The sequence below is a fragment of the Pogoniulus pusillus genome, chromosome 11 (genome assembly GCF_015220805.1).
Source record: "Pogoniulus pusillus isolate bPogPus1 chromosome 11, bPogPus1.pri, whole genome shotgun sequence".
NCBI classification, from domain to species: Eukaryota; Metazoa; Chordata; class Aves; order Piciformes; family Lybiidae; genus Pogoniulus; species Pogoniulus pusillus.
In genome coordinates, this window is record NC_087274.1 from 34,371,055 (window position 1) to 34,398,344 (window position 27,290).

At 49.5% G+C, this 27,290-nt stretch overlaps 1 protein-coding gene across 10 annotated transcripts in view; it reads left to right on the forward strand.

Moving 5' to 3' along the window:
- Nucleotides 1-2,099: 2,099 nt before the first annotated feature.
- ST3GAL5 (ST3 beta-galactoside alpha-2,3-sialyltransferase 5) overlaps nucleotides 2,100-27,290 on the forward strand; it is a 99,125-nt gene continuing 73,934 nt past the window's right edge. For 3 of the 10 annotated variants that reach the window (XR_010304067.1, XM_064151716.1, XM_064151718.1), the window contains exons 1-5: nucleotides 2,119-2,235; nucleotides 20,083-20,194; nucleotides 21,739-21,853; nucleotides 23,095-23,438; nucleotides 25,509-25,695. Coding sequence is in view for 9 of the 10 variants with exons in the window: in XM_064151716.1 (XP_064007786.1) it covers nucleotides 2,199-2,235; nucleotides 20,083-20,194; nucleotides 21,739-21,853; nucleotides 23,095-23,438; nucleotides 25,509-25,695 (795 nt within the window). In the remaining variant the exon portion in view is untranslated. Of the gene's footprint in view, nucleotides 2,236-18,333; nucleotides 18,569-18,658; nucleotides 18,796-20,082; nucleotides 20,205-21,738; nucleotides 21,854-23,094; nucleotides 23,439-25,508; nucleotides 25,696-27,290 lie in introns of those variants that run through there. The other 7 variants (XM_064151719.1, XM_064151720.1, XM_064151715.1 and 4 more) reach the window with 6 other exon arrangements.

Below are 27,290 nucleotides of genomic sequence, written 5' to 3' on the forward strand. Positions count from 1 at the left end.
AATCCTCTGATTCAGCAGTGGCTTGCCCCTATTCACTGATAAAAACTGAAAGGCACTCAGGGTCCTAGTTTCCTACAGAGAAGTTATTTGAACTCACAGTTCAAATAATGACACAGGGAAGAAGGCAGTCCTATAAAAAACAGATCAGAAAATAAGAAATGCACATAAATCTAAACTCAGACTCATATGCAGTTTTATTTTGGCAGCTGGTGCCTGTGTTGAGAGGAAGGTGTCCTCAGGTTTGCTGAAATAAAAATCCTAGTCAGACACTGTGAGGCTTCAGTGTTCTGGTGCCTAGCTCCTGCTGATTCAGTGAAGAAGTGCCCAGATGCACTTAAAAATCACTTTCCATGGCTAGACCGTGTGTGGAAACATCTCCAAGAGTCACTAAGTCCATCATCAGAAATCTCACAGATCATGGCAATTACTCTTGCACATTTGATGAGTTGCTGCCTCTCTGCTCATCCACCTTTCGGGCACTACCCAGTGGTATGAGCCATGTGCACACAGCCCTGCATACCTCCAAACCCTACAGCATCAACCTGCCAGCTCCCTGTGCAGAAGTGACATCTCAAAGCCTGTGGCAGGAGCAAGGAGCTGGGAGCAGCACAGTCCACACCTCTGCCATCTCCCACATTCAGACACATTTACTGCCACAGTGCCATCATCAAAGCATCTGTAGTGACAGCTTCAGCAGCAGTTCAGGTGAAAACTGATCTGAATCTATTTCTAGCATGTCTGCACTCCAGCTGAAATGCTTTCTCCATTTCTTTTCTTTTTTTTTTTTTTTTTTTTCATTTTCTTTTTATTTTCCTTCCCCACAGATGCCACTTTTTTTCCTTAACAAGTTTTTTTCTCAGATTTATTAAGGTTTTATTTCTGAACCACTGAGATGACTCCACATATCTTTAAAGAAAGTAATGGAATGCCTCTTTGCTGCAGCTGCTCTTCTTCACGGCTGCTTGCCAAGCCTTGTTGTTCCCCAAGCCAGTGTAACAGCTCCTGTCACACCCTTGTGCATGCCTGGCTGTACAGTTGGGGTCTTTATTTACATATTCTGGCTTCATATGAAAGTCCAAGCTAATTAATGGTTACAATTACGGATGACCAGCACTAAGAGCTGATCCTAAATAAACCTTCTGTCCTCAGTCATGCCAGTGGCTGAACGAAAGAAGAAGGAAATCTTTTGTTTCTGACATTTTCTCTTGAAGTGTACAAAAAGGATCTGCCCTGACTACAAGTGACAGCACCACACAGACAGCAGAACGCAGGAGAGATGAGGCATCCGTGGCAGAGAGCAAGAGACACAGGTTAGCAAGAACTGTGAGGAAAAGACCAGCACATTGGTAAAAGGTCTGTGATAAAAAGCCCGGCTGCGCTTATCTGGCATCGCATCCGAAGTAATCTGAACCGTTCTGCTTCAGGACGAGTGCTCCTCAATCCCTCACAGCTCGGGCACACACACACCGGGCAGGACACGGGGGCTGTGTCCCTTGTGCGGCAGCTCTTCGCGCAGCAGAGCCAGGCGGACCCCAGTCACATTCCCTGGCTGGGTGCTGCAGCTCACCGGTCCCAGCGCTGCTGCGCTCCGTGCAGCCCACAGCTGCAGCCGGTGCGTGCTCTGCAGCAGCCACCCAGGCTAAGGGGCAGGCCTCAGGTACCACAGCACAGGGCCAGATTTTCCAACGCGCCCAGAGGTTTCTTAAGCACACCATGTGTATAGGGACTGCAGCTGCCTTCTGCCCCCATCACTGCCCAGCCGCCGAGCACCCGGACTCCCGCGAGTGCATGGCGCAGCGAAAACAGCTAAAATGCTGCCATTTGAGGACCAGCTCCGTTTTCCCCCAGGGGAGGCTGAAGGCGCTGCAGAAGCGGCGAAGCAATGAGGTGGCGAAGCGGAAGGAGCGGCCGGTGTCGCCCCCCGCTCGTCGGAAGGAAGGGAAAAAACACCAAACCACGATTTCTCGAGGAAAGAAAGGTCTGGGAAACGTCCCTTTGGGAAAACGCCGCCACACGGCGCCGCGGGGCTCGGGGGCCGGCGCAGACCCCCGGCGGCGCAGGCTCCCTCGCCACGTTCCCCCCGCCACGCTCGGCCCCCATTGGCTGCGGCCTACCACGTGCTCGCCGCCACCGCCCCCTCCCCCGTCGCTGCTCGGGGCCGTTACCTGCGGCGGGGCTGCGCTGCTCTGCCCGCTCCGATGCGGAGGCGAGGCGCCCGCATCCAGGCCGGCGCAGGTAGGAAAGCCCGCAGCGGGGAGCACTGCCGCTCGGAGTCGTTTGGAGGGAGAGGAAAGCGGGGGGTTATCAGGGCAGGCTGGTGCGGCGACGCGGGCCTGCGGGTGCCTAAGGTTGCCGGGGGCATGCGGGCTGCCGAGGGAGTGCTTTCCCTTCAGCGGCGCTCTGGGGCCCCTTGTCGCTATGGGGAAGGGTCTGAGGCGCGGAGGCAGTGGCGTTTGGGGTGTTTGAGGGAGCGGTGGAGCGTTGGGACGTCGGTATGCCGCGGAGCCGCTGCTCCCTCAATTGGCCGCGGAGGTCCGGAGGCCTCGGTGCTCATCCACCCCGGGTCGCGCCGCCCGAGGGTCGCTCCGCAGCGGGGTGAAGGTGTTCAGGTTGTGCCTCTCCGGGTCTCTCCCGGGAGATGTCGAGTAGGGGAGCCCTCCGGGGCGATGGAAGGGCTGCCTCGGGCCACTCCTGGGAGGGCAAGGAATGCGGCTAGGGCAGTCGTTGCTCTGAAGCAGTGGATGGGTGGCCTGCTTGGGGGTGATTTTGGCTTTTCCTTCTCGGGAGTTATGAAGGTGCAAGAAGAGAAATGACTCTGTGGTTGCTGAGAGAACCTTTTAATTTTCTTAAGCACTAGATCAGGAAAGTTTTGGTGTTTTTTTGTATAACAGATAAGATCAAAATATAGTACTGAAAGAGGAGAGGTGTTTATTTTGCAGCTGTGTTTGGTTATGGAAGTGAATGGGAAATGCTCATAAAGTTACTGGAGGTAAATGGCTGATTTTGACTCGTTCTGAGAAGAACGATGAGTAAAGATGCACTGTGCTTACTTTCCTGGAGAAAACTTCTTGAGCTAAATGCTCGTGGTGTGTCTGAAGTGGAAGCATGTTTTCAAAGGCAGCCTGTGGTGGGACTGCAGGGATGCAGTTAGAAGTGGTATGGGTTCCCAGCAGGCTGTCACTCTTGCACCGCAGCGGGTTTACTGTCTCACTTCTGGATCACACAGCCGGAAACCTGGAGCTGCCTCCCGGGTCCTTGGCTGGCCAGACAGGAGGTGGCAAACAGACAATTTCACTGGCAGGTCTAGATGCAGCTAGAGAGTTGGTGTGTGGTGCTGTGGGGTACTGGCTGCTCTGCACTGATGAGAAGGGCCCATCCTGCCTCTGGTTTCCTGGAACTTCTTGGGGTACAGCATCCTCCCCTCGGCAGAGTTTTTTTACATTGGCCAAATGATTGGCAGGCAGCTGGGGGCAGGATGTAGGAAGACAGTGCAATAGCAGAAACTTCACTGAGGAAAACGGGCTAAAAAGGTTTAATTTTGCTTACTTTATACACATCAGTTAAGGCAGCAGATGCAGAATGTGCCAGGAGCGCTGTGGAGTTGGGATATTTGGAGTTGTTTTCTTGAGATGAGAATCTGAAAAACATCAGGAAGGCTTGAGGTTTGATAAAGGGCAAACTACTGAAGGAGACCCAGCCAAGGCAGGGTGATGGAGCAGCTTTCAAATTCCAGGCCATTTGGACTGAAATGTGCTCAAACACGGGAGATTAAAGCATCTGCAGTGGGTGCATCCAGTGCTTTACAACTGCCTACCGGTCCTTTGACCATAGGACTTCTGGATCATGGGGGAGTCTCTGCCATGGCAGAGAACTCTGTCACATGAGGTCACTCATAAAGTATTAAGGACTTTCTTGAACCTTGTGTAAGCTGTTATTTTCCGTTACCCCTATGGGAAGGGTATTGCTTTGTTGCTCAAGTATCTTTTGCTCCAAGTCTATATTTCTTTATGACCACATTTCCTGTGTGGATGTCCCTTGTTTGAATTGTTTGCTTTTCCCTTTGCCATTTGTGTTTGGAGTATCTAAGGACAAACTCTCAAGCAGTCTTGTGGAGCTAGGCAGGCTAAGCTTTCTGTTCTCCCCTGCAGCCATTCTTTCTTCAGCTGTCCCACCAGCTCTCCCTGCAGCCTGTTTGGTCCTGTAGTCCAGAATTCAGAAGTTAAGCACTAAAACTGGTTCCAGACATATTCCCTGCTGTACTGCAATTTCTCTCTAAGCCTTTTCTTCATTGGAGTCTTCTGACCTCTCCTTTTCAGCTTCTGTAGGCTCACTTGTGATTTTTGCCATGATATTTTGGGCTGTTAGATGATACTGTGGTAAAAAATGCTGCTGTGCTATTAACATTGCTCCATAATTACCAGTTGTTTGGTACTGTTCTGCATAATTCAGATGTAATATGAAACATCTTGGCTGTGTAACTCTGCCGGCATGTTTCCTTGGCTGAGGAAAGATGAGTGCCGTGCCCAGTCTTTTGCAGCTGTTTCTCTTAGGGACTACTTATTCCTCAGCCATCCTGTGTAAGGGGAAAACCCAGTCGTTTTGGTTTCCGTTTGGGGGCTGAGAAATACTTGTGCTAGTGGAAGTGGCCCAGGAGATGCCCTCCTGCTCTGTGCTGTCTTCTTCCCTTCCTGGCTGGTGTGGCTCTTCCTCTGATGGGTTCTCCCACAGCACAAGGTCAGTAGGGCTGGGGAGGAGGATGTGCTGTGGAAGGAGTGTGCAAGATATGCCTAGGAGAGGTTTCTGAGTAGCAGCTGCCTGTGTTCTTGCTGTGTATCTGCTGGCTTCAGCAGACACTGAGCTGCACCTCTGGTTCTCAGCAGCAGACAGGCTGCTGTTTCTTATGCAGGTGATGCGAGGGGGAAAACAAATTTGCTTTAAAAAAGAAAAAGCATCAGCTGCCCTCTGAAGTGCTGAAGCACTCCCTGATGATCTTTCCTGTGCTTATGCATTATGGATTTTTGCTGTTCCCCACTTTAGAGCACTCAAGAGATTTCCCAGCAACACTTAGAAAAGCTTGAATAGAGAAGAGGGAGCCCTGGCAGAGGTGAAATCAAGAAATCAGGGCGATCCTTGTTGGAACGTGGAACTCTCACTTAGCATCTCTCTCCAAGCTCTTTGCCTGTAAGGTTGTTTTAGGAGGCGCTGTTAACATCTGAGCTGCTTCCTGTGCATGCTGCTGAAAGAAAGTGATGGTGTCACACTTGGATAACTGGACTGGATTTCAGCTGGAAGCTTTTGTATTTTACTTCAGTGTGTATGGCCCAATATTAAGAGCAGGTTGCCACATAACTGTGTGTATCCCTTCCCAAAGGAAAAGACTGGGCAAACACACAAATCTAGAAGGTTATTAGGGGTTAGGAGGTGGGTGTAGGAAGAAGAATTTAGGAATGAACCATTAAACAATTAGAGAGAACACAAGTAGAGCACCATAAGTCCAAGAGAGGAAAATGGTTCCTAAGGTGCTGGCAGTCATGGCTTCAGGCAAGGTGATTTCACCTGAGAACCTGCCTTTGCTGGTCACAGAGTGGTCTGCATTGGAAGGGACCTCCAAAGGTCTGCAGTAAGCAGGGACATCCTCAACTAGATCTTCATTTAAGCAATGCCCCAGTCGTGCCAACACAGGGTTCAGTGTTAGGGTCTCATTTGCTGAGGAGATGGATCTTGAGTGAATGAGCTGCAGAATGTACAGACAGGAGTGTTTTGCTTCTTATTGTCTGATGAAGAAAGCCTGACCAGTCCCAGCTCCCTTTGTGGTTATGTTATACACTGATGTAATCTGTGCCATAGGTGTTTGCCATCATGTTATGGGCTCCCTTTCTTTCTGCTGGCAAGGATGGGTTCTTTCTAAGGCTTTCATTAAATTAAGCAAGCCTCCGCTGTGCATCTGTCAGCTTCTTTTTTTCATCCATAGAATCACAGAATGGTCTGGATAGGAAGGAGCTTCCAAAGCTCATCCAGTCCACCTCCCTCTGTAGTCAGCAGGGACATCCTTCAGTAGATCAACCTCACCTGTTGAGCCTCACCTTGAATATCTCCAGGGATGGCGACCCCAACCACCTCCCTGGGCAGCCTGCCACTGTGTTCCAGCACCCTCATGGCACAGAACTTGTTCCTCATGTCCAGCTGAGTCTTAGTTGCTAACCATGTAACATTGAAGGAGAGTTTATCACACAGCTGTAAATGTATTTGAGTGTCAACACTGCTGGGGGGGTGTAGACTTCCAGCCAAAGACAGACGGCCTCAGGTCTTCAGCTCCATTTTTTTTTCCATCCCTAATCAGCAGCAGTTCCTGTGCTACTGTCATTTTGTCTTGTGACTTTTTCTACTAGGAAATGATAAGGTAATGACCATACTGCTCTTTGAAGGTAAATATCCAATGTTGTGATGTTGCTGCAGATGATAGAGACTGTTATGGCTCAGATGGGCCCTGAAGGGTCTTCCTCATAAATAAATTATTTTTATTTCAATACCTCTAATTTTTCTTCATGCTTGTGGCTTTAAAGGACTTCTATCATGAACCCTTGAATGAAAGTCTTAAGAGAGGTATTTTGGTGTTTATTTTGTTATAGAAAGAAGTTTCCCAGTCAGGAACCATTCCTTTGGGATAAATTGTTTTTCTCTTCTTTTCCTGCTTTGTTCTGGAGTGTTTTGTCACTATGGGTCCTTCTATCTGAAAGTCTTTTTGCTTCCCTTGCATAAGCTTTAAATTCAATTGCAACATCTGGGCAGCTTTCCAGTTAGCTTCCCTGATCTGTTAAAGTGGTGGTGAAAATTTGCCTTAAAGATTTGTATTCACTTCTGCAGATGTCACTGGAAAGAAGGCTGCAAGAAGGCTGCAGAGGGACTGTTCTCACAGGCCTGTAGGGACAGGATGAGCAGAACAGATTGAGACTTGATGTGAGAAACAAATTCTGCCCCAGGAGGCTGCTGGAATACTACAACAGGTTGGCCAGGGAGGTGGTTGAGGCCCCATCCCTGGAGATGTTGCAGATGAGGCTGGATAGGGCTGTGGGCAACTTTATCTGGTGGAAGGTGTCCCTGCTGAGTGCAGGGGGTTGGACTGGATGAGCTTTGGAGGTCGCTTCCAGCCCAGCCTGTTTTGTGGAAGTGAAGCAGTCACCGTGGTGCAGTTTGTGGAGTGCCTCTTGGTAGTGGCTGATCCAATGTAGTTCCAGGTTTGGGTTTTTGAGTAACAGAAGAAGATACATTCCAAAATGGGTTTGTGTTTAAGAAATACAAAATTGCCTCTGCTGTCTTGCAGTCTAGAGTGGCAGTTGGACTGCACAGCACCAGCAGCTGCATAGGCTTCCGTGAGTAACAGGGTGCAAAACTCACAGCCCATAGGTTCATCTCTCTAGATTTTCAGTTACCATTTTTCTTCCTTATTATTGTTGGGATGAGACTGGAGCCACTACTGATTTGTAGCAGTACCTGAGTGTTGTTTTATGTGGCGAGAGGTCACTTTCAAAATTTATTCCATGATGCTTTATTGCTTCCAACAAAGAGATGATGCAGTTTGAAAATGCAGGAACGGTCTGAAGGTGTCATCAGCTGATCAGCAGACTTGGGAGGGAGAGTCCCAGTGGAGGGACACCCCTAGGGGACTTGTGGGCCATCTGTGCCAGGGCAGGTAAGGTGGTAAGAATCACAGAGGTGCTGGAGAGAGAAACCATCATGCAGATGTCCCCAGAAGAGCTGGAACAAGCTCCGTGTAACCTGGGGCAAAAATAAAAGCAGGTGAGGCAAGGAGCTATGGAGGAGCAGTGCTTGGCTTGAGTTGAAGCCTGTGGAAAGTAAAAATGTTCCATCATGGCTAAAACTGTTTGTCTTCCCTAATATTAGAACTGGTGACTGGAAGTTACATTAACTGGCAATAAGTCAGCTTACTGAAAAGCTCCCCAGATGAAGACTCTGTTGCACACTAAGGAGACTTGAACAGGTTTGTGGGGGGAACTGGGAGATTTTTATCCTGATCACTGAACCAGATTATTTTAATGGCATCCTTAAAAGAGAGAAATTTGTCATTCTGAAGTTTCTTCATCCAAGAAGCTCTGCTTAACTGATGACTCTGAAACATTTTTTGTCTGTGGTGCAAACCCCAACCAAAACACAAAACCTGCACCTAGCCAACCTTGCTGTTTTTAGCCTCAGCTCTTATGTTTGATCTGGTTATCAGTACTGCAGAAGCAAACAAAGCTAATCCTGACTGTAACACTCACTGTCAGATGACAGAAATTACTGACATACTGGTCAAATACTGCATCAGCCTTGGAAGCCTTCACAGAACTGAATCTCTCACCTGTGTGGTCAGTGAATCTCTTCCTGGGCACGACTCTCCCAAGTCCCACTAGCTGTGGTAGTTGTCACTGCATTTTTGTGATCTCTGCCCCAGATGTGTTCCAGGAAGCAATCTCTAATTAGTGTATTTTTTCTTGAATGTACTTTTCTAATTCAGCAACCCAGACTGCACTGGGTTGCAAGGAACCCTCAAAGTTCATCCTGTCCAACCCCCTGCAGGCATCAGGGATGCCTCCAGCTAGAGCAGGCTGGACGCATGGGGACACATCCAGGCTGATCTTCAATGTCTCCAGGGACAGAGCCTCGACCACAGTCCTGGGCAGGCTGTTCCAGTGTCTCCCCGCCCTCACTGTGCAGAACTTCCTCCTGATGTCCAACCTAACTCTGCCTGCTCCAGTTCCAAGCCATTGCCTCTTGTCCTATCCCTACAGGTCCTCCCAGCCTGTCCCCATGACAAAGGTGCTCCAGCCCTCTGATAATTTCTGTGGCCTCCTGGACCCTCTCAGTCAGGTCAATTTCTCTTGTCTTAGAGGACCCACAGCTGGCCCTGCAGGTGAGGTCTCCCCAGAGCAGAGGGGCAGGATCATCTTTCCATCTCTGCCCATGCTGCTTTGGATGCAGCCCAGGCTGCCATTACCCTTCTGGGTTCCAGTGCCCATTGATGGTTCCTGTCCAGCTTCTCGCCCACTAACACCCCCTGCTCCTTCTCTGCAGGGCTGCTTTCAGCCTCACCATCAGCTCCTTGCACAGAGCTTTGCAGTGTGTCCCTGCGGGTTGTTGTTTTAAGAAGCCTTAGAACAGGGAACTGCTGCAGAATTAGTTGCTGCTGTTGTGCAAACATCTCGGGAAGGAGCATCTTGTTTGAGGGCATTCCATGTGGAAACACCACCTCTGCTCCTCACTTGGCTTTCTCTTTTGACAACAATGTTGTTCAGAACCATTAACTTCCAGTTAGCAATTTCCTGCCTCTGGAGGGATGTTTCTTCAGTGCTTTGTGTATCTGATACGGAGGAGGGGGCATGAAAAGAGCAGGCGGGTTTGGGTGGTTTTACCTTCTGTTTCACTGCCTGCTCAAGCCCTCGATATGGATGGGACTTGCAGATTTCAGTTGCTATGGGCTTTACACAGCAATCTTCCTGATCTTACAGGAGCTTCAAAGGCTGCATTGAGCAGCAGGACTGACTTTGAGGTGGACTTCCTTAGGAATGACTCATAATGCTGCTGTTTATGCTTCTGCTGTTACTGGGAGAGGAAAAGTTAGCTTGTAATTTTCAACGGCTAGGGCTTCCAGTGTTGGCCAACATCCTGTTATACAGATACTATACAGCTCTTGGTACTGGGAAGGCCACCCCTCGAGTGCTGTGTGCAGCTCTGGGTCTGTCACTGCAGGAAGGACATGGAGGGGCTGGAGCCTGTCTGGAGCAGGGCATTGAGGCTGGAGAAGGGCCTGAAGCAGCTGGGGGTGAGGAGGGGCTGAGGGAGCAGGGGGTGTGCAGGCTGCAGACTTGGGGAGGCTGAGGGCAGAGCTCATTGCTCTCTGCAGCTGCCTGCAGGGAGGTTGCAGTGAGCAGGGACAGTCTCTGCTGCTCGGGGCCAAGGGACAGCAGCAGAGGAAATGGTTCCAGGCTGCCCCAGGGGAGGCTCAGGCTGGAGCTCAGGGAACAGTTCTGCACTGGAAGGGTTCTCAGCCCTTGGCACAGGCTGCCCAGGGCAGTGCTGCAGTCCCCATCCCTGGGGCTGTTGCAGCAGGCTGTGGAGCTGGTGCTGAGGGACATGATGGCTTAGTGCTGGGCCGAGGGCTGGACTGGGTGAGCTTGAAAGGCTCTTCCATCTGGATGTGTTCTGTGATGCCACGAGGCAGGCACGTACACCACTCATCACCCTCTCATCAAGACCCTGGAACCACAACCCCACACAGGGAATGCTTCTACTTACCTCCTTCACCCCATCAACTCGGGCACATTTCTACCACCCCAAGCATTGAGCTTGTGGCCAGCTTAGCGCTCTGTGCCCACAGCTGCTATCCCAAATCACTGTCTGTGACAGCATGGAGCAGAGCCACAGAGGAGCCACTGGCTTGGAAAACTGTTGTCTGGCAGCAACTCTTCCTGCAGAAACTTAGCGCCCACATGAAGGAGAGCACCTGCACAGGCTGTTAGTCAGCACTGCCCTTACCGAAGCTCACAGGAAAGCTACCCGAGACAAGCCACTCCTGAGAGCCTAAGCAGAGTGAAAGGCATCATTTGGTCTGTAACTGAATCACTGAATCTCTTTGGTAGGTGGAGACCTCCAAACTCATCCAGTCCAGCCCTCAAGGTGTGGCCTCCCCAGTGCTGAGCGCAGGGGGATGATCCCCTCCTGTCCCTGCTGTCCATCCTGTTTGTGACATGGGCCAGAATGCCATTGGCTTTCCAGCCTGGTTTGCAGCTGTCCTCATCTCTGGTAATGCACTCCAACCGTGGGGGCTGAGTCCTTGTCTCTGGTTGCTCTGCATGACCACAGTCTGCCAGGGGCTGGAAGTGGCCATGCACAACTTGAGACATGCTGCGCTTCAGTTCTTAGCAGTCCCACGCAGGACATCCTGAAGGCTTCATTGCTGCTGAAACATTTCAAGTGTGGACATTTGGTCTACTTGGGAATAACAGTGAGAAAAAAGCAGTAACTCCCCAAGCTTTGCGATGTGTTCCCATGGAGGGAAAGGTCAGCTTTACACAGTCCACTGCAGGAGGTGGACAGCAAATTGGAGTCCCTCGAGGCCTCCCTCACTGCACCACAGTGAGTGGCTCTGGAAATGTCAGTGCAGAATGTGACTGGAACAGCACAGCAGCACCAGACATCCTCTGCAACAGACACAGCAGCATGTGTGGTTCTCTAAACAAGTGCAGGGCTGCTGCTGCCTTATGAAAGGATGCACTGGTACAATACTCTCATTGAAGATCTAGGACTCAGGATTTCTCTCCCTGTACCTGGTTCTTCAGAAAGAGAAGGGCCGTCACTTTGGGACAGCAGTGATCTGCAGGCTGACATCACTTACTACATTTAAAAAACAATCCTCAAGATACTGGGGAAGGGCCTGGAGAATAAATCTTAAGTGGAGCAACTGAAGGAGCTGGGGATGGTTAGTTTGAAGGACGCTGAGGGGAGACCTCATTGCTCTATAGCTACCTGAAAGGAGATTGTGAAGAGGCTGGTGCTGGTCATTAGTGACAGAACAAGAGGGAACAGCCTCAATCTGCAGCACGGCAAGTTTAGACAAGACAGAAGGAGAAATGTTTTCCCAGCAAGAGTGGTCAGGCACTGGCACAGGCTGCCTGGGAAGGTGGTGGAGTCACCAACCTTGGAGGTGTTTAAAGGTCATTTAGACGTGGTGCTTTGGCTATGGTTTAGGGGTGAACTTTGTAGATTAGGTCAATAGTTGGTCTTGATGGTCCTGAGCGTCTTTTCCAACCTGAGTGACTGTGACTCTGTCCTTGGCAGAGGGGTCTGTATGCAAGCAGCAGCGCGTGGGTTGTAGGCAGAGCGTGTCTTAGGTGCTTGATTTCCCAGCTGCCATGGATCTCTCTGGAAACCTGGGGCTGGGTTTTTTTGGTTTTAAACTGAGTAATGCTGTGGGAAAGGCATGCTCTGAGATGTTTGGTTGGGACTGCTGCTTTTGCTCATGTGAGCACTCCTGCAGCTGCTGGAAGATGCTGACTGACTCAGGCATGCAGGCACAAACCTTCAGCTACTGAAGTCCTGCTGTGCTGGACAGGTGCCTTTTGGCTTGGCATAGATCCACGTGGGAAGGCTTTGCTTGGTGCTTGTTTGCTCGCCCTTGTGGTTGACAGCAGCAGCCTGTGAGAAGCTGTTGCGGCAAGTTCCTTGCCAAGCCCGGAGCTGAACCATGCTGACAGAAATTCCTGGGTGCTCCCAAACAGCAGGGCTGCCTCTCCTTAGCTGCTGAGTAGTGACTTGCCCATCTGTGAGGGGGGTCTGTGTGCTCTTGGGTCACAGCCTTGTTGGAGGGCAGCTGCCGTTTTGCTGGCAGCCTCCTGGTCCTGCTGCATGCTCTCTTTGCTACTTGCTCTTGCAGTTGCTAACCATGATGGTGGTGCTTCTGGAGAGGTCAGCAGCAGATTCAGACTAATGATGAGAGAGGTTTACTTAACCTTAGGGAAATCAGGGAGTTGATTTGAAAAGTGGGCTCTGGTTTTGAGAGTGGGATGGCTCATTGTACCGGGTTAGGGCAGATCCCTGCCCCAGCAGAGTAAACTCACTACAACACAGATTTTTTTTTTCCAAAGTCCGGAAAAATGAAACTGCATTTCTTACAGCTTAAATATATCGGTATAAGGAGAATAGACTGCTACAGAAATATAGTAACCTTAAGGAAGATGGGGAAGGGGTCAAGCGGCGGTGAAGCAGCAAAAGTAGCACCAGCCAAAACAGCGGTGGGGGAATATAGCAGCAGAAGCAGCAAGGGGAAGGTCCAAGCTGTGCTTCCAGACGTAAAGCTCTTGATGTTCCAATGAAATGATACTAACTTATCCATTGTTACCATTATATGGCCTATCCCTAGAATGTTCATCTCTCCACTCAGAGCTTCCACTTCTGAGTTTCTCTGTTCTGAATTTATGTCTGAGCTAGAAGTCTACCTCAAATGGCCACAATCCACCCCTTTTAATATAATTCCCATTGGAGCATTCCATCTAATTAGGGACAACATCAGTGTTTTGGACTGTAGTCACCCAGGCTTCAGGCATCTCTCCAATTCCTGGTCATCCATCTCCCCATTTCCATCTGTCTCAGGCATTGGCTAGCTCAGAGGTTTCAGGAAACAGTCAGGTGTTTTCTTGAGTGAATGCGATGGAGCAGGACTTTTAGCACTCACATGCTCATTTATGGTGGTTCTTCATGGGTTTTATGGGCACCACAATTATCTGCAAAAGAACTCATAACAACTTATATATACATTCTCTCTGCTAATGTCAAGTTCCTTTGTGGAGCACACTGTACTTCACCATTCTTTTGCATAACCCAGTATGAACAACCAGGTCCTTTGTCAGAAACCACCCTTTGAACAGACATCTCCCCTGAAGGGGAGAATACCCAAACAGACTTTGCCAACAAAGTCTTTTCACAAACGACAGGAACCTGCTACTTTTTGTAACACATCTGAATGAGCTGCACTTGCTCGGTTGGCAGAACCTCCGCTGTTCACTACCCAGGTGGCTTGGGCTAGGTGTTTCTCCCAATTCTTTAAGTTCCTCCCCCCATTGCTTTTAAAGTTGTTTTCAGCAAACCATTGTAACATTCAATTTTGCCTGAGGCAGGTGCATAGTAGGTAGGGGATGTGGTATGTCTACTCAATCCTGTGCTCTTTGGCCCAAGTTTTTATGAGGTTATTCTTAAAATGAGTGCCGTTATCTGATCCAGTCCTCTCTAGAGCACCATGTCATCAGAGGATTTGTCTTTCCAAGCCAGAATGGTGTTACGTGCAGTAGCATGGTGTCCCGTTTCAGTCCAGAGACTGAAATAAATTTGATAGAACCAATAGCAATTTTTGTAGAGTGCTCTTCCCCCCCCTTTCCCAAAAGAAAGGGATTAGATGGAGAGAGAGAAAAGGTAAGCACACCCAAATAAATGAATCTCACTTGATTTGGAAGTTAAAAAGTTTAACTTAAAAAGGTATCTGAGGTAGGGAAGTTACAAAGGTATAGGGAAGGGAAAACAAATACAAATTGTATAAATACAACAAATTGGCTTTCCTTTCCATTGCCAATTATTTCTTTTCCAGTCCTTTAGCCTATAAGGCATTGGCCACCATCCATGAATCAGTATAGAGGTAAAGCATGGGCCAGTTATCACATTCATCCACATCAAGAGCAAGTTGGATAGCTTTTGCCTCTGCAAACTGGCTCGATCCACCTTCTCCAGCTTTTGCTTCAGTCACTGCTCACACGGGGCTCCAAACTGCAGCTCTCCATTTTCGCTTGGTTCCAACAAGGTGACAGGAACCATCTGTAAATAAAGCATAGCTCCTTTCTTCTTTAGATAAATCACCCTAAGGAGGAGCTTCCTCAGCCTGAGTCACTTACCTGAGTTACAGTTTGTGCCTTCTGGCCAGTTGGTGATCATCTCCACTATGCCAGGTCACTCAAAACTCCCCATGCGTGCTCGCTGTGTTATGAGAGCCATCCACTTAGACCAGGTAACATTGGTTGTGTGATATGGTGATGACCTTTCCTTTAAACATCCAGTTCAAAACTGGTAATCTGGGAGCCCAAAGAAGCTGAGAGTCTGTTCCAGTTACTTTTGAAGCAGCTTTTACTCCTTCATAAGCAGCAAGGATCTCTTTCTCTGTTGGTATATAGTTTGCTTATGACCCTCTATATCCTCTACTCCAGAAACCAAGTGGTTGGCCACGTGTTTCTCCTGGGGCTTTTTGCCATAGGCACCAGGTTGGGCCATTATTACTCGCAGCCATGTACAGAATATTCTTAATGTCTGGACCAGTTCGAACAGGTCCTAAACCCATTGCATGAACTACTTCCTGCTTTATCTGACCAAAGGCTGCTTGTTGTTCAGGTCCCCACCTAAAGTTGTTCCTCTTTTGATTCACATCTGTGATGGTTTGGGGGTTACCCCACCCCCCCACACTTTGTATTTGCCCCAGCTAACTCAGACGGACCCTGGGAATATAGATGAAGCAATTTATTTACAGCTAGCAGAATTTACAAGCAGGTATTTACAATATATACAGTTATATACAATTATATACAGAAATATACAAAGGATAAACAATACAAAAGCACAACTCCCCTCCCAGAAACCTGAGTCCCCAGGAGGGGCTCTCAAACCACCCCAACACCTCCCCCGGCCCTCTCAACCTTACCCCAGTTCTCAGGAAGAAAAGAGGTGCAGCCAAGAGGTTAGGGAGCAGGGTTAGAAAGCAGTGATGTTAGAAAGATGTGTCTCGGTCTAAGGCAAAAGCAAAAGTGAGAGAAACAAAATGGAGAAAGTTTACTACTTCTTCCCAGAGCTCTCAGCGAGACTGTGAGAGAAGTTGACATCAATTGTTTTCATTTCACTGCCTGTTATCTAGTTCTTTTACCAAAACATTCCAGCTTGCTTCAAACTAGCACAATATCATACAAAGGTTTTACAATTTAGCTGTATCCAGGGATGTGCAGCCTCCAAAGTCCAACTCGTCCTCAGAAAGATAATGTCTCCTCCTTATTTGTGGGATTGGCTATGGTGGAAACTTTATCTCATCCATTGGAATGTGGCAGTGACCATCTTGCCAACGAATTCCCAGGAACTGGATCTCTCTAGCAGGTCCTTTCACCTTGTCTCCCTTTATGGCAAAACCTGCCTTCAGTAGAGCATGAACTATTTTGTTGCCTTTCTCAAAAACTTCTTGTGCTGTATTCCCTCAGACAATGATGTCATCAATGAACTGCAGATGCTCTGGAGCTCCACCTTTCTCCAACGCATCATGGATCACTGCATGACAAGTCGTTGAGCTTCCACCCTTGGGGCAAGTGATTAAACTTATACTAAATCCTCCTGGAGGTGAAAGCAAACTGAGGCTTGCATTCCTCCGCTATTGGAAAAGAGAAAAAAAAATTCACAACATCTATGGTTGCAAACCATTTGGCCTCCTTGGATTCCAGCTCATACTGGAGTTCTAACATGTCTGGCACAGCAGAACTCATGGGTGGAGCCACTTCATTTAGGCCACGGAAGTCAACTGTCAGTTGCCATTCTCCATTTGCCTTTTGTACAGGCCATATTGGACTGTTGAAAGGTGAATGGGTTTTGTTAATGACGTCCTGGCTCTCCAGATGATGAATCGGATCGTGTATGGGCACCATAGAGTCATGGTTTGTTCTATATTGCCTATGATGTACAGTTTGAGTGGCAATTGGCAACTTCACATCCCCTATATTATGCTGTCCAACACCTGCAGACTCGTCTGAGAGCTCAGGTCTAGCAGACAACTTCAGTCTGTCTCCAACAGCTTCTACAGTTGCTATTCCAGAGGTCCACTTAGAACCCTTGGGGTCCTTGAAGCGCCCTTCTCTCAGAGAGTCAATTCCCAAAAGGCAGGGTGCATTTGGACCCGTTACAAGGGCATGCCTTTGCCAATCACTCCTAGTTCAACTTACCTCTGCCTTCAACCTTGTCAATTCTTGAGATCCTCCTATAATTCCAAGAATAGTAACAGATTCTGTTCCTTTATGATTTGAGGGCATCAGCATACATTGTGCACCTGTGTCCATCAGAGCCCTGTGTTTCTGAATTTTCAAGGTACCAGGCCATCTAACACGTACATTCCAGTATATCCTGTTATCTTCCTGGTCCCTGGCCTTTGCCTGGTAAGAAGCAGGGCCCCCTAAGGTTGTCCATTGCAAGTACAATTGGCACAGTGTTTAATGGTATTAGCTGAATCATTGCCAGAACTGTTTGAGTCATTTGGAGAAACTGAGGCAACTACTCTTTTAGTCTTCTCATTTTGCAACTCTCTCACTCTTCTCAGGAGAAGTGAGATAGGTTTCCCATCCCAGTTATCCATGTTTTCACCAAACTGGTCATATAAGATTACCCAAAGAGACCCAAGTGACTGTTGTTGTCTATTTCAAAGCGAGTTAGTTTAAATTGGTCTTCTGAGAGAATGCCTATCTCTAATGGCTGAGGCATGTACCTGCTCCAGTGGCGAAGAGGAAAGGTCATTGTCCTTCACCATCTGGGATATGGAGGTTTTAAATTCCTCTTTGAGGTATTTCATGCCATCATTTATCTCTTAAGCCATAGTATTTATGGCTGACACCATGGCATTAAATGTGAGGCTGTCTTCCACCTGCCTCATCTGATCAGCAAACTCACCAACAGTCAGAGGAGTTGTTTCATCATCTTTCTCCACCATTTTACTTGCCAATATATGGGCATAATTAGAGGGGGCGAGCTGCATAAGTTTCTTTAGGAGAGCTCGGCTCGCAGATACCTCATCAGGGTCCTCTGTCGCATGATCTCCATAGATTAGCTCTCTTATGACCATCTCTCATCACTGAAGCCCCTGCTCAGCTGTATTCTAGAGTGAAGGTCTTCAGGGTAAATCATCCCTGTTGGGGTACCGCAGTACCACAGCTGTCAATACACGTGACCAGAGATTAGAGTTGCCACCGAGATGTCCTAAGTGCTTATCTATGCCATTGTCTCTCCAGAAAACTCCCAACTGCCTCACTGTCCGAGGGTTTATTTTTATGGTGTCCATGCCTCCATCCCAGCATCTGTTCAGCCAACTCAGCAACAGTTCTCGCTCTTTCCGGGCATAACTTGCCTAATATGCCTGACCTCCTTCCTTGGCAACGGGGCTTTCTCCTCATCACTGTCGTCCGCCTCCTGAATGTATTTTCCTTAGCTCTAGCCTTTCCATTCCTTTTACCCACAGGGGCACAGCCTTCACACCAGCCGATGTACCCTCTCCTGGATCCTCTTCCCTTTGCTTCATGAGTTGAGCAGACTTCCGAAGCTCCTCAACCGCAGCAAAAGGGTTCCTGACAGTTCCCTCCTTGGGATTACTCTGCTCTGGTTTATCCCCATCGTCATCTGAGCTGTCGGGACCCCTAGTACTCACTGCCGTTCTTTCCCTTGTTTTAACTGGAGCAAGGGAGACCTTAACTCTTCCATTCGAGTCTTCCTGCTCACTGCCGTCTGTCTGCACTTTTTTGCGTAAAGTAAATCCTGTCCTACTCTGGGAGGTGCCTTTCACTGAATCATTTAAATCTGGTTTGTCTGCCTGGCTCCGTTCCCCCGGTGTTGCGGAACTGGGACCGAGGCAGCGGGACCCTTTCCCGCAGCAGCAGCAGCCGGCTCGGCAGAGACAAGCGGCGCTAAGGCAGGAGCAGCGGCATTAGCAGGCTCCATGGCGTTAGTGGGCTCACCCTCCGAGGACCCCGCCGCATCCCCCGGTACCGCTTCTGGTCCCCTGGCTGCAGGCGACAGAACCTTAGCCTCAGCAGCCCTTCTAATGGCGGCGGCTCCGGTGTCAGCGACCCTCCTACAGATGAAAACCTTGGATCCGCCTTTCCCACAAACAAGCTCCTCAGCTGTATCCATCCGAGGGACTTTGCTACAGCCACACTGTTTGCAGCCAGATCCGCCGCCGCAGCCCTTTGTGACTGCACCCCCGCAGGGGTTCCATCGCTTCTACCCTCCGTTCTAGTCGGTACGAACGGGAACCAGATAGCTTCCTGACTCCACGCTTCAGGGTCAGTGGGGTACGGGCCACGTCCAACTCCTTCTTCCTCTTTCAAAGGTCCCGAGGCAGGACAGGCAGGACGTTTTGCTGCTCTGCGAGCACTCCGCCTGCCCCGTGCCGTGGCCTTTCCTCCCCGGCTTCGGTTGCAGACTCTGTCTTTAAACTCCATCTACCTGCTGCTGCCTCCAGAGAAGGTAAAGACCTCACTCGTAGCCTCTTTATTCCTGCGTTTGTCTCTTCTCCAAACTACAATCAGACTTACAATAGAAACCAGAAACATAAAATTCAAGCATACTAGGCAAGCCACTGGATAACTCAGCTCTCCCAAATAACTCGTAATCTCTGACACAAGCATAACATACAGCATACCCTCGGCTACATTCCTAAACCCTAAAACATCCATAACAAAATTCCCAACCTTTGTTAACACAACTTATACCCAGTTCCCATCTTAGCAAAAAAGGAGCACACATGATACTGCACCGTGGTAGTAAAGCGCTGCTGCACTGATAAGGTCAAAATCAAAGCAGTAATGGGCCACAGTGTACCAAACAAATTCATTTTTCCTCGACTTCCTTATCCTGGTTATCAATCAAAAAAATAAGCCAAGATTGTGCCTCATGTTGGGCACCAAAATTAATGTCCTGGATTATGGCAGATCCCTCCCCTGGTAGAGTTAACTCACTACAACACAGATTTTTGGGAAGTCAGGGAGAATGAAATTGTACTTCTTATAGTTTAAATACAACAGTATAAGGAGAATAAAGTACTCCAGAAATATAAGTGCCTTAAGGAAGATGTAGAAGGGGTAAAGCAGCAAAAGCAGCGGCCCCCAAAACAGCAGCAGGGGAAGATAGCAATGGGTGCAGCAGAAGCAGCAAGAGGAAGATCCAGGCTGTGCTTCCAGACATAAAGCTCTTGATGCTCCAATGAAATTATATTAACTTATCCTTTGTAGGCATAGGCCATATAATGGCAACAGTGTTCACCTCTCCCCTCAGAGCTTTCACTTCTAAGTTTCTCTGTTCTGATTTTTTTTTATGTCTGAGCTAGAAATCCAGCTCAAATGGCCACACTCGTGCAGGTTCTGCCTGCTCGGATCATCCTTGAAGCCTGCATGGCTGCACAATGCTTGTGCACTTTGGATCAGGGATTCAAAGCACTCTGAGCATATTGTGTATCAAACACCACTGAGCAGTAGTGTTTAATAGTCAGTGGTGTTATTGCAACTGTTGGACTGCAGGCTTATGAAGAAGGCAGAGCCCTAAACCTGGCAACATGTAATAGTTTCAGCGTCATGTCCTGGCTTGTGCATCTGAGATCTGTCCTTGGACACAAGGAGGTCAGGAGGAATTCACTGTATCTGCCAGGATAAGCAACCCTCGCAGTCTCCTGGGAAGCAGATGAAGCTACCAGCCACTGGGTGTCCTAGGAACATCTTTTGGTTCAGCAAAGGTTATGATTTTTTCTCTCTTTCACAGCAATGCTGAGTGACAATAACTTTGTGAAGCTGAAAAGTGATTGTTTACGTCGTGTGCAATGGTGTGAGGTGGCTGCAGGTGAAGATGAGAAGACCAAGCTGGTTTTTAAAAGGTACTCGCAAGTAAGTGTCATTGTCACAGCAGTACAGGGAGGAGCTGCTCTTTCCCCTGCCAGCACAGGGAGATGAAACCCAAGGGATGAGGTTGCCCCAGGAAGCGAAGGGAACGTTGGGCACACAGCTTTCCCTGGCACCCAGACCCTTGTGAGGGGCTAGGTGCTCCTGTGTCAGTGGTGTTGTCCCAGGGCAAAGGCACACCCCAGGACTTTGCTCACACTGCTGCCCATGTATTTTGTATCTGGATAGTTAACAGTGCTGAGGCTTTTGTGCAGTCTGAAGAACCCGAAGGGCAGTGGCGGTTAGTAGTGTCCTGGAGAGATGTCCTCTCACAGTTACTATATTGATGAAGATTTCTGGAATGCTCCTTCACAAAACCTTGCCATGTAGTTTTCAGTTGGAGATCAAAATGGAATTAACCTGTGTTGGTGTGCACAAGAAACTGCACTACTGAGATATCTCCCTGCCACTGGAATCTTTACGTCTTAAAGCTTAGAAGAATGAAAAGCCATTCCATCCAGTGGTGTCTGGAGCACCTGAATGGTGCAGCCTCACCTGGATCTACAGATACCTGATAAATCTTTGTGGAAGAAACCTGACCTCTTTCAACTGCTGTGGATGGCCTGGCTCCTGCCAGACAGCTGATTTCCAGAGATTGCAGCCTAATGTCCTGATGAAAACTTTTTATCTCCTGTCAGAGTAAAATTGAATGTACTTAAATGAGATGTAGTAACAATTTCTGTATGGTGAGGTTGGTACACTCGAGGGAAGGGATCCAGCCAGAGGGACCTGGACAGGCTGCAGAGGGCCTGAGCCAACCTCCAAGGTCAACAAGGCCAAGTGCAAGCACCTGGGTCAGGGCAATGCCAAGCACAAATCCAGGCTGGGTGGGCAGTGGCTCAAGAGCACCTTGGAGGAGGAGGCCTTGAGGGTGTCAGTTGGTGCCAAAGTGCCCAGCAGTCAGCACTGGTTGCTGGCAGCCTAGAGCCAGCTGTGTGCTGGCTGCAGCCAGAGCAGGGAGAGCAGCAGCATGGGGAGGGGATTCTGCCCCTCTGCTCTGCTCAGTCCTCACCTGGAGCACTGCCTCCAGCTCTGGGGCCCAGCACAAGAAGAACCTGCAGCTGCTGGAGACAGCCCAGAGGAGGCCACCAAGATGACCATAGGACTGGAAAGTCTCTGCTGTGGGGACAGGCTGGAAGAGTTGGGGCTGCTCAGCCTGCAAAAGAGAAGACTTCAGGGAGACCTTAGAGCAGCCTTCCAGTACCTGAAGAGGCTACAGAAGAGCTGGGAAGGGACTTCTGTAAAGGGTTTTTAGTGGTAGGATAAGGAGAAATGGCTTAGAGCTGGAGATGAGAAAGAGGTTCTTTAGAGTGAAGGTGGGGAGAGACTGTCACAGGTTGCCCAGGGAGGCTGTGGCTGCACCAAGGCCAGGCTGGATGAGGCTTTGAGTGACCTGTGCTGGTGAGAGGCGTCTGCTGAAAAAAAAGCTGTTTTTTTTTCCCCCTATGTGCCACTCCTAAAGCCTTCTGTTTGTTCTCAGCCTTGTTGCCCTGTCTGTGGTTGGAGGGTGCTTCCTGTACCTCCTCAAGTTACATTTTGGCCCTGAAGAATGTGACCGAACAAAGCTGCCATACGTGGACCTCGATCGTGTGAGGGTTGGTACTTCTGGCTTGTTTTACTTGGCTGACTATGGAAGAGTTTTAAGTGAGTGATCCCCTCCTGTCCCTGCTGCCCACCCTGCTTGTGATCCAAGGCAGGATGCCACTGGCTTTCTTGGCCACCTGGGCACTGCTGGCTCCTGGTCAGTCACTGCCAACCAACACCCCCAGGTCCCTCTCCCAGCTGCAGCTTTCCAAGCACACATCCCCAGGTCTGTAGTTCCCCATGGGGTTGTTGTGACCCAGGTGCAGGACCTGTCATTTGGCCTTGTTGAGCTTCATGTGCTGTTTATGCCCAAAGTTGAGAGATGTTTGTGATGGTGGCAGAGGCAGTGGTGTGGAACAGTCTTGCTTAAAACAAAAAAGAAGCAGAGCAGCACAACTTCCCCTTCCTGAAGAGTACAGAGGAAGAGCCAAGTTAGCACTAGGTTTGAGTATTGGCTCTCTAGCCCTGGGTTTTTGATTACAGGGGAGGAAAGATCATGAAAGTTGTTCTGAGGAAGAGAGCACATAAACATTTATCTGAACTGATAAAAGCAATACCTCTGCCATCTGGCTCTTCCCTTGCATCACTCACCAGCTGCCACTCCAGATCTCTAACAATGTACTTCACTAGGTTTGGGATTTGCTTGTTTCCAATCAGGCAAATCAGTGCAGTTGCGTTTCACAGCCTGATTGTTTTCTGGAGTATGCAGCTCTAGGCTTTTATTCTGCGGAGTTGCCTTTGAAGGAGGGCCTGAAGCACCCCCACCTGCATTACTTCTGAAGCAGTGCTGTTTTAGGTAGCCCTCTGAGAGAGGTGCTGCTTATGCCAGACCTCTCCCCAGGGGTGCATCTCTGGTCACATCTGCTGTGCAGCTGAGCAGGGAGTGGATCTCTGCTTGCTGCTAGGTAGGTGGGTAGAGGTACCTGCTGGGGAGATTAACTTGTTTGCAATTAAGAGTGCAGATATTCTGTGACAGCTTCTTGTCACTTGCCACTTTCAGTGGCCTGATGCACTCTTTGGAAAGCCCTCTCCAGCCGTGAGGTGGATGGAGAGAACACCCCCTTTGCAGGGACCTTTGCAGGTGTTCAGTGTGTACTGGGTGGTGCCTGTGCTGGAGTCAGTGCTTTCAAATGCCTTTTGAACTTCTGTCTTTGCTGAGCTGCCAGTGCTCAGTTGGTGGCTTGCACTGAGAGGGCTCTGCTCATGCCTGGGGATGGCTTTCCTGACTGTCACCACCTGTGTCCCACTGCAGAGAGCACAGCAGTTTACCAGTGCCACACTGTGGGAGCAGTGCCGACCTGCCCATGTGAAGAAAGAGATGAGAAGGCTATTTGGAGAGAAATACAGCATGGACATGGCTCCCTTTGTGAGGAAGGCTCTCCATGAGGATGAGGCTTTGTTTAAGTATGAGCCTCCCTTTGGATTTCACAAGTTCTCTGACAAACTGACAAACCTCCTTGAGCTCTTACCTGAGCATGGCTTACCAGAAGAGTTGAGGTCAAAGCACTGCAGGCGTTGTGTTGTTGTTGGCAGTGGTGGAATTCTTCGTGAATCAGAGCTGGGTCACCTGCTGGATCAGTTTGATGTTGTTATCAGGTAGGTCTCTTCCATTACTTCAACATTTTTTTGGTTTTAGTGTGTTGCAGTTGCTTCAGCTTTACTTTAGCAAGCTGACCTTAGGAAAGCATATCCAATGTGTGTGCAGCTTAAAAAACTCTGAACGTGCTTCTGAGAAATTTACTTGCAGTGCAGGGTCCACCTCTGGGCCCTCCAGCACAAGAGAGACGTGGGCAGGGTACAGAGGACGCCACAAAGATCATCAGAGGGTTGGAGCATCTCTCCTAGAAAGACAGACTGAGAGAATTCAGCATGGAGAAGAGAAGGCTCCAGTGAGACCTGAGAGCTGCATTTCAGTATCTGCAGGGGACCTGCAGGCAGGCTGGGGAGGGACTGTTCAGAAGGGCCTGTGGGGATAGGACGAGAGGCAATGGCTTGAAACTGGAGCATGGCAGAGTTAGGTTGGACATCAGGAGGAAGCTCTGCACAATGAGGGTGGTGAGACACTGGGACAGGCTGCCCAGGGCTGTGGTCGAGGCTCTGTCCCTGGAGACATTGAAGATCAGGCTGGCTGTGTCCCTGTGCAGCCTGCTGGAGGTGTCTCTGTGTCTGCAGAGATTTGAACAATATGCCCTTTGAAGCTCCCTTCCAACCCAATGCAGTCTGTTGCTCTGTGACTAGATTAAATTTGAAGTCTTGGAAACCAAATAAGTGCTCACTGTGTACAGGACAAAGCAGTGTCATTATTTGTGGACCACAGATCCGAAATCCCAGGGGCAGAAAGGAGAGAGCCAGCAGTGACCACAGAGACAAGCCTGATCCATCCACTCCCGTTAAGGATTGCAGAGACAGGCGTTAGGACTTTCCTCCGCCTCCTTCCCTGTGGTTAGTTTGGCCACCGTGTGAGAGATGATGATTATTGTTTATAACCATTTCAAAGCAAATAAAACCTCGGTGGTGAGCAGGCAGGCTGGCATGCTGGACCCTGATGATCTTCCCTTATCTTGAGGAGGTCATGGCCCGTGGACTGCGGGCGCTGCTCTGCAGTCATGCTGCCTTCACGTGGCTGTTTGAACTCTTCTCTGCTGTTTAGGGTCATGTAAGTTTCTTTTGTAAACGCAAACTTGCTCCTCTTAAAAAAAGGAAGCTTTGATAGAATGAGACAATAGCTCTTACACAAAGATAAACCTCTCAGCATGGGGAGGGGCTGAGACCTTGCCTTAACTGTTTCCTAGAGTTGGGGCTGGTAGGGTGAGGGGGACTCTCCTGTTGCTGTAGAATATCACAGCAGATCTATCTGGCAGAGCCCTCGAAGCTCACCCAGGCCAACCCTCAGCTCAGCACCAAGCCACGTCCCTCAGCACCAGCTCCACGGCCTGCTGCAACACCCCCAAGGATGGGGACTGCAGCAGTGCCCTGGGCAGCCTGTGCCAAGGTCTGAGAACCCTTCCAGTGCAGAACTATTTCCTGAGCTCCAGCCTGAGCCTCCCTGGGGCAGCCTGGAACCATTTCCTCTGCTGCTGTCCCTTGCCACCAAGGAGCAGAGGCTGCTTCCTCACTGCAACCTCCCTGCAGGCAGCTACAGAGAGCAGTGAGCTCTGCCCTCAGCCTCCTCAGGTCTGCAGGACCTCTGCTGTCCTACAGAACGGATGGAGCTGGATGCTGCTGCTCTAGTCCTAGCATCTGAAATTTGGGGTGAGCTGGAAGGATGCAAAGTCTCAGGATGCACTGAAGGGATAATCTGCGTGCATCTCTGTGTCCATCAGTGTATTTATGGAGAGAAATAAAAAGCAACTTTCTGGCTGTGAGGGGTTTGCTTTCCCTTCCCCTTTCAAGCCTCTCTGAGGTGGTGAAACGATGATGAAACTCTGCCATGCTGTTTGAAGCTGCTCTTCTGTTTGAATTTTTGCAGTTGTGCCAGTTACTCCAGAAATGGAATTGACTTTCTCTTGAGGAGAAGGAGTGCTGGGGGTGTGAGGCAACAGCGCAGAGATGCTGGGACAGCACTGTGCTCTGCTCTGCTACCCACCCAGGGTTCAATGCAAGGGCTTTGCTTAGTGCCTGATGCTTCCAAGACTGAAGTTTGCCTGCACTGTGATTTGTTGTTAGGTTAAATGATGCCCCAGTTCAAGGCTACACAGCCCACGTTGGTAACAAGACCACCTTACGGCTGACCTACCCTGAAGGTGCACCCCTGTCTGAGCTTGAGTACCCCCCTGCCAGCCTGTTTGTGGCTGTGCTCTTCAAGAGTGCTGATTTCAGCTGGCTGCAAGCAATGGTGACAAATGAAACCCTGGTATGTAACCAGCCAGTCCTCTACTTGTGATGTTTGTTTCCTTTCATGCTTCAGAAGCTGACTGGGCTGCTCATTCCTAGTTTCATCTCCTGAACATATTTTCTGTAACTCCAGGGGCTTTTTAGCGGCACCTCCTGGTGGCAGTTGGTACCAGCACTCATGCTGCAGCCCTGTGCTGACACTGGCACTTTGTGTTCTGCAGACCTTTGTGGTGTTACCAAGCTAAATGCCACAGCAGGTGTTTACTGGATTGGAATTATTTTCACATTGGGTTTAAGTGACTTGTTCAAGTCTGCAAGGCCTGAAATAGAAATGAGATTTCTGGATGCCTGCAAAGCCTGAAGCAGAAATGAGGTTTCTGGCTGTCAGTCTGTGATAGCAGCCAGCTCTGTGCTGCTGCAGTCTGAGTGTATTCAGAGCATCCCAGCTGGGGCACACTTGTCTGTGCTTCTGAAATGCAGACCTAGTTCAGTTTTCACTGAGCATTTAAAGTGCAGATGTTCCTAAGGAACTGGTAGAAGGCCCTCATGTTTCCAGACCACTTCAGCTGCTGGCTTTCAGCTCTGTCACTGTGCAGGCAGATCACTTCTAGCAGCTGAAAAGCAGTAGCTGCTGTCTCTTGCCAGAGACTGCAAACTCTGCTGAGCTCTGTGCAGCTTCAGAAGAAACCTTGCAAGTCTTGGAACGGTTTGATCCATGCTGCTTTAGGGCTGTTTGGAAGGTCTGCTTAGTACTGACCATGATTGCCTACTGCTGCTCCAGTCCAGAGAGTGTCTGCAGGGATGTTGCTTTCTTTGGAATAATATGAGTATGATTTTCCATGGATTTGTGCAATCTGAAGAACTCTGCTTCCTGCTTGTTTTCACTAGGGGCCACACAAGGTCAGTCCATGACCTCCCCTGCCTCAGGGTGGTCGTTTTGGTGACCTGCACATTTCCAGCTTGAACTGAATCCCTGACTTATTTTAGAAGCTGTCTGGCCAGTCCTGTTTCAAGGTTTGGTTTGCAGAATGCCTGGGCCAAGGATGGGTTTCTATGTTAAATGTGTTTGGAAGGGATGGAATGAACTGGCTGCAGGGCTGCACTTGGAGAACTGTACTCAGTAGCTCAGTGTCCACGTGAAGACCAGGGAGCAGTGGTGCCTCTCAGGGGTTGGAACTGGGACCAGTGCTGTTTAACACCTTTTGGCAGAGACAGCCATCAGGCACCCTCAGAAAGCCTGTGGATGACACCAAGCTGTGTGCTTGATACACCAGAGGGAAGGGATCCATCCAGTGGGACCTGGACAGGCTGCAGAGGAGGGCCCAAGCCAACCTCAGGAAGGTCAACAAGGCCAGATGCAAGGTTCTTCCCCTGGGTCAGGGCAATCCCAAGCACAAGTCCAGGCTGGGTGAGGACACCGCCTCGGGGGTGTCAGTTGGTGCCAAAGTGTGCCCAGGAGCCAGCACTGGTCATTGGCAGCCCAGAGCCAGATGTGTGCTGGCTGCAGCCAGAGCAGGGAGAGCAGCAGCACAGGAAGGGATTCTGCTCCTCTGCTCAGCCCTCACCTTACCCAGCACTGCCTCCAGCTCTGGGGCCCCCAGCACAAAATGGACC